We start from the raw sequence: 7,252 nt of genomic DNA on the forward strand, positions 1-7,252 counted from the left end.
GTGAGGCGGATGAAAATAAACTAAATAGAAGTAATGCTGCATCCACATGGAACACGATAGACGGGAGACTGCAAACAGCACTTTCTGAACAGCGCAGGGGAGCAAGGGGGAGGTACCACGGTAAAACCTGACAATATGTTGCCATGGTGTTGTGCAATGACTCCAATAAATTATATTAAACTAAATTATGTTGTGTCTGTCGTTAAATATCACATTTTAATAATGCATGAAGCTATTAAAATGCAGCTTATTATTAATATTTTATTGCAAACTTAAATGAATATTAAATTCCCTCCAAAATGTATTGTCATTCATAGTTGGTTAACTTTACACAAGCCGGCTACAAAACATCATATTCATGTCCAAGCAGGTTTGACAATGGATCATTTCTCATTATGGATATATTAATGGATATTGTTATGCAGCTTCGAGAGAGAGCGCATCTAAGATCTGTTTCCTGGTAGTGATCAATGACCTGTTAACTGAGTGATCAATGGATGATCACATGGTTTTCACTGGCAAGGGAAGCCCTTCTTTATTATTCATTATTCATATTTAATTATATTAGTATATAAGTAATGGCCTGCAGCAAGCAAATTTACCGGGGCAACTACGCCACGTGGCACCAGCACGTCCAAATCCTCCATCTGCTTCCTCACTACATGCACCAAACAACCTCCATGCAATTAATAAATAGAAAAAAAATAACTTTTATGTCACATCACGTTTTTTTATTTAAGCCATTTGAGTACGATATCCCAGAGAAAACGGCATCTACCGGATCCGACTCCAAAACGGCAGGTCTCTGGCAGCCGCAGCGGACATGTGCAGGAGAGTTGGTTCCTCCCCTATGTAACGTCTGGCTGTAATTCCGTCGCAGAGGACGTAAAAAGGTGAAAATATTTCAACTTGGACGCCGTGTCCCGTTGCCGTTTGCCCGTCGTCTCTGCCAGTCTGCCGTCATGCTCCACTCACTTCCGGTTTGCCATCACCCGTCTATCATGTTTAATGTGAATGCAGCATAAAAATAAATCTATAAGCCTGTATCTGTGGGGTTCAGATCATGCCACTAGCTTGTGTCACCATTTTTTTCTGCCTCCCGCCACTTTAAAATGAGATTGCCAAACTTTCCACCAAAGTCGCTGCATATTTTCCAAAGTCTTTGTTCTGTAGCATCTCTATCTATAGCTGGACCGACAGCAACCAAACACCAAACTACCAGGAGAGTGTGGTCCCTCTCACTGGTATGACAACAGACCTCACATTGTCTTGTCGTCACTCCATGGACTGCAAAGTCCCGGAAGCAAAGTTGTCAGAGAGTTCCCCCAAAAAGCGTCCCACTGGCTGGCTAAGTTACACTGAGATGAGAGATGAGAGAAAGGATGCTTTTCCTCTTGGTGAAGCCGAACTGTGAACAAGGCGGGCACCGGGGAAAAAGGTCAACCGCTGAATATTTCACATAATGAAAAAGGTAGGGGGAAGAAAAAAGTTGAGTAATAAGAAAACTAATCTTAGGTGCAGACGTTTACTTGCTTTTCTCAAGGTGTTTCCTTACCCTCTGCTTGTTTTTCATAATGCAGTCTCAACACTTTTTCTGCTTCTGTGGTGGAAATCACACAATGGCTGATACTGATTGCTTTATTTTCTCAGTGTGTACCCCCTCTCGCGTTTGTTATTGCAGAACTGGAGGGTATGTCGGACAGGGAGGCAGCGCTGAGCCGGCAGAATCTGACCATTTTCACTTTAATAATTTAACATCCTGTGGGGTTGGAGGTAGGGAAGTGAAAGAAAGGGCACATGGGTGCTGGGTGGCTGACGGGATTTGCGAGGCGCACAGTGAACTCGCAGAGGCAAATTACTGGGTCTGCTCAGGGTATGTGAAAGGTGAGCACTATCCCTGGAACTATTTGGGCAATGAGGTGAGGTATGCGGTATGCACGGTGCGCTGCGAGGGTCCGGCAGCACCAGCTCTGTGTTGTAACCGTGGCGTGCTGGAAGCATGACTGACATGTGTCTGGAGGAGGAGGTCTACATTGCCTTTTATAACAGCAGGTACTAGAATCCAGAGCAGTAAAGCAATACCTCTTTGGCTGCACACATTGCGGGAGAAACACACACACGCACATGCACGCACACGCACACGCACACGCACACACACGCACACACACACACACACACACACACACACACACATATGCGCGCGCACACAGGCAGACACAGTTAATGCAATGAAATTACTGTTTTAGTGGGTTGAGGAGGCCACCTACATACCTGCCCAGAGGAATGTTGGTGCAGACTTCTATCAGTGTTGCATGTGGGGGGTAGCACCGACAGTCACATACCGTTAATGCCAGGGGATGTGGCCAGTGGTGTGGAAACCTACAGAGGTTGGGGAATAGTCAATGATACAGTACACTGGTCTGATGACAGAAAAAGAATGTATCATGGTGCTCCCCCCCCCCCCCCCCCCCCCCTCGGGTATATTCTTTTTTCTACGGTAGTTCGGAAATTGCATATTTCCCCCAAAGCCCCAAATTAAAACGATTAATTCTGCCTAACAACCAGAAAAATGCAAAACCTCAAGTTTATTCTCAAGCATCCAAATCCTAGACCACCATGTTGAGGCAGTGGGCTAAATCAGTGATTATCAGCCTTCTCCATATCAAGGACACTCAATGTGATATGCAATAGGACACAGACCCCATTTAATAAGATTTAGCCTCTAGTATTCCCAATAGAGATGGGTTTTATCGTTGGATATGATTAAGTCCTAAACTACATACAGTATCTGTCTGTATTATAGTTTAGGGGAAACAGTAAAACTATGATGAAAACAGTAATTACTGTACATTACAGTGCGCAGTTGACATTTCACCGCATATATGTATGGAAGTATGTATGTGTATGTGACGAATAAACCTCTTGAATCCTGAATACTTTCATGGTGTTAACGTCTTGTAAACAAAATAACAGTATCTTTTAACTATTAATCATTTTACTGGGGGACCTCTTGAAGGACCCCTGGGGGGGTCCCCAGACCCAATGTTCAGTTACCACTGTCCTAGACCTTAGACCTTGTTGTAAATGAAATAATGGTGAAGTTCAGGGACCTGGGGTGTCCTTCAAGAGGTTCCAGGGGCACCAAACCACTGTCCAAGACCTTAAACCCATGTTGTGACAATGGGCAAAATTTCCAGTTGAAAATAAGTGACCCCCCCCTTATATGTATCCAAAGAGGCCATTGATCAACTGGGTCAATAATCAATCATTAAAATAACACCATTGGGTGTCTGGACAGTAATTTTTAAGCTCTCTCCGTTGGACTGTCTCCCTCATATCAGGGCGCTGCGTTTACATTATTCATACGGGAGGGAGGGAGGGTGTGACTTTGCTGGCTTGCCTCCCCCCCCGTGTATAAAACCAAGAAGTTCGCGTAAAAGAAAATTACAGATGGAGAAGGCTGGCCGGCTCGCTGTGCCACAGAGAGTCCCCCGGAGCCCACACACTGTCCCTTTGTGACCAGCCTAATTTTTTTTTTTTTTTTTTTTTTTTTTTTTTTTTTTTTTTTTTTTTAATTCCCAGAGCAGAATGCCCGCGGGGTTCTGCGTGCTCTGTCTCGCCGCCGCTCTGGCCGCGCTCGCCGCCGGGACCGTCGGGCCGGTGGTGCGGTGCGAGCCGTGCGACACCGGCGCGCTGCTGCAGTGCAAGCCGCTCCCCACGGAGTGCGCCGAGCGGGTGCGGGAGCCCGGCTGCGGCTGCTGCATGACGTGCGCGCTCGCCGAGGGCCAAGCGTGCGGGGTATACACCGGGCGCTGCGGCGCCGGGTTGAGCTGCCGCCACCGTCCCGGGGAGAGCCGGCCCCTGCAAGCCCTTCTGGAGGGACGCGGCGTGTGCTCCGCAGCCGCGGCCAGCAAGAAGCTCAACGGTATACTCACACCAGCACTAAAGCAAGGTGGGCAGATTTATTTATTTATTGTTATTTTTATTTTTTTTATGATGAATGATTATATTTTCTATTTTTTTTTTTTATCTGTTTTATTTAAGATGAATGCATCATCTTATTACTCGTTAAATCGTCCATTATTTAGCGGTTGTTGCTCCCTGCTTGAGTCTGTGCCGATATGTATGACGATATAGATATGTATGTATTGGTGATGCATATCAATGAGATGCTTAAAGTGATTATCTGGAGATATTGCACATTACACACGTTTTATCTCGTCTCACCTCTCACTGCTGCTTCTCTTCGCGCACATTTTTACTCCCATGCCATGTGATTTGAGAGAGACAGTTTTGCAGCCTGATCAGTTAATCAGGATCCTCAAAACCAGTCTCTGTATGATTGTTGCTTCTGTAGTTTTACGCGGCAATTATGGCATCCCCAGTGTTGACCACTTTTGCAGAGACCGTGCAGCAAAAGGAAATGTGTTAAAATGCAACGCTTTAGTATTCTCAATTTCTCAACTGATGTGTGTGTGTGTGGTTCCTTAAAGTAAAAATGACAACAGAGAGCAGATCCAACTACGCACTCTCTGGCTCTCTCCATCTCCCCTTTCTGCGCACACACACACACACACACACACACACACACGCGCGCGCGCACACACACACACACACACACACACACACACACACACACACAGACGTTTTCGCTCCCTCTGTCTTTCTCCCCCCTTTATCACCCTCTCTTGCATACGTTTTTTTCTCTCTCTTACCCCCTCTCTCCCTCCCCCTTTCCCTCCCCCTCCCTTTCTTTTTCATACACACGTTTTCTGTCTCCCTCTCCCGCTCCCTCTCTTTCAATCTGGCTCCCTCAACCCAATAGTTAGGAAATTCCGTATGTATAATATAAGTATATTTAGCAGAGGCTGATCACAGGCTGATGCCGTTATGTTCTCTATATGTCCACATGCTTCAAGTACCGGCCTCTGATTTTTGCAAACAGCATACAATTATTTGCTGCTTTCCCAGTCCAGTATGTGGGCCAAACCATTCTGGGGTGTGGCAGTGGGATATAGGGAATCCTTGTTTGAGTGCTTATTTCTCAGTTTGTCAACACACACACACATGCATGCATGCATGCACACACCCACATGCATGCATGCATGCACGGGCACACACGCACGCACGCACACACACAGACACTCACACATACACACACACACACACACACACACACACACACACACACACACACACACACACACACACACACACACACACACACACACAAACATAGATATACACATATAAATGCACACACTTAAATGCACACACAGACTTGCTCAAGCACATATACAGTAAGTACAGTATACATACAACTGCTCACCCATATACTCGCACCTTGTGTAATTAGCCCTTATAGCAACAGAAGAAATTGGGTGATGCATTGTGCTCAGCTGAGGATGTACACTCACACTGGTGAAATGGCACACATGCCACTTTCATGTGAATACACACAGCATTGTGTGTTTAGGTATTGGTGACGTCAGGTCTCTAGGAGCCTCTGTGTGTTTTCTCTCCCTACGTTATTTGGCTTGGCCACAGGAGAGTTGGGTGTGCAGGCACTCAGGAGTCACATTGTCTCTCTCACTCACACACACATACACACATACACACATTTGCAAATACATACTCTCTTGCATGTGGATACACACAAATGAACGATCTTACTCACACTTCATCGTCAGCTTAGCTGTAGCCTGAACTGATTCACTTTTGCATATTCCTTATTTGCCTCTATTTGTTTTTTTTTTACTCTAACTCTCATACTGTCTCTCTTCTGATATTTCCCCTGGTGGTTTACTCTCCTTTATCTATCTGTCCACCCGTAGAGAGATATTCATGTCTCTAAAATCTCCTCTCACCTCTTTAATGTCCTATCAAATTCCAAATTCCAAAACTCCCATTAGCTCTGTTTCCTGTAGTGTCTGGGATTTTGGGACAATTGCATTTTGATGTTTGTAGCCTGGGATGTAAGAGATAACTCTTCAGATAATTAAATAAAACAACTATCTTGTATTAACTTGCCTTTAATATGGGATTAAGGGAGCTAGTTGTATCCATCTTGCTCCTTTATTGTATTCTCTTTTGAAGGATCTTATAATTGTGTCTGTCTCTCTAGCTACATTATTGGAAATAGGGAAAGGTGGGATGTGATCCATTGCACTCTAAGTGGTAAAAGTGTGCAACTGCAGCCAGACACCCATTCCACTATTTCCCAACTCATTCCCTTCCCAGACATTAACAAGCTCACACACCGCAGATTGTGCTGTTTGCCCTACTTCCATTATGTAAACAAATTGCGTAATATGTTTACCAAAAAGATGCCTGTGTTGTCTGGGTGAATATATTGCAGATAAATATTGATATTAGCAGGTGTTTAAATAGGGCTCAATGTTTGTTTCCCTATTGTATGGTGGGTTTTTTAGACTTTAAGAACAAAATGCTTAATTTAGAACATCAGGGCGAAACAGCTTCTGAGCTGGACTTGTTGTCAACAAATGTTTTTTGCATAGTCAAAAAGTTGTTGATGTTGTTGTTGCTATGTTGTTATTCAGAGCTCTGGAGCCCTACAATGTCACTAATTGATTAGGTGGTCACAGGACGGGGTGGGCTGCCAGCTCGCCTGCCCACATGAGTTACACCCTTGCATGCCCATCCACCACTCTGGCCACAGCTCCCAAAACTCAAAATCTGCTTTGAGTTAATGGTTTAAATGTCTGGTTGCTTGTGTGCAAAGGGACGTGGGTGTGTGTGTGTGTGTGTGTGTGTGTGTGTGTGTGTGTGTGTGTGTGTGTGTGCGTGTGTGTGTGTGTGTGTGCATACGCATGTGCCTGTATTTAAGTTGTCTGTCTGTGTGCATATGTGCTTGAGCAAGTCTGTGTTTGCATTTAAGTGTGTGCATTTATATGTGTATATCTCTATGTGTGTGTGTGTGTGTGTGTGTGTGTGTGTGCGTGTGCACACTGAAACGCACATATTCCCTCCCCCACTTGTTTTCTGTCTCTTTAGAGTTCCAATGTCATATCTGTTGAGTGAAGCACTAGTGTCTGTCTGGCAGCTATTGACATGGTTACTTGGTTCACTCCTATATTAGGGAGCAGTGTTTCAACCCCCCACCCATCACCCATGACCCAGCATCCACTCTCTGCTTCACCCCTTCCTCCCCACCTCCCTTCCACTTGTTCAGATGGTCTTTGCCAGGGCTCTGACTTTAACGATTTGTTAGGAATCTTTGCCAGCACCATTG

General features: G+C 45.1%; 1 protein-coding gene across 1 annotated transcript in view; it reads left to right on the forward strand.

Annotated features, from left to right (window-relative positions):
* Nucleotides 1-3,588: 3,588 nt before the first annotated feature.
* The window catches only part of igfbp3 (insulin-like growth factor binding protein 3), a gene marked incomplete at its 5' end in the record, with an annotated part of 11,625 nt that continues 7,961 nt past the window's right edge, over nt 3,589-7,252 (forward strand). The window contains one exon of the mRNA XM_080013190.1: nt 3,589-3,952. Within this exon, the coding sequence (XP_079869316.1) occupies nt 3,589-3,952 (364 nt within the window). The remainder of the gene's footprint in view (nt 3,953-7,252) is intronic.

This window comes from Zeus faber (assembly GCF_960531495.2).
Source record: "Zeus faber genome assembly, chromosome: 1".
NCBI classification, from domain to species: domain Eukaryota; kingdom Metazoa; phylum Chordata; class Actinopteri; order Zeiformes; family Zeidae; genus Zeus; species Zeus faber.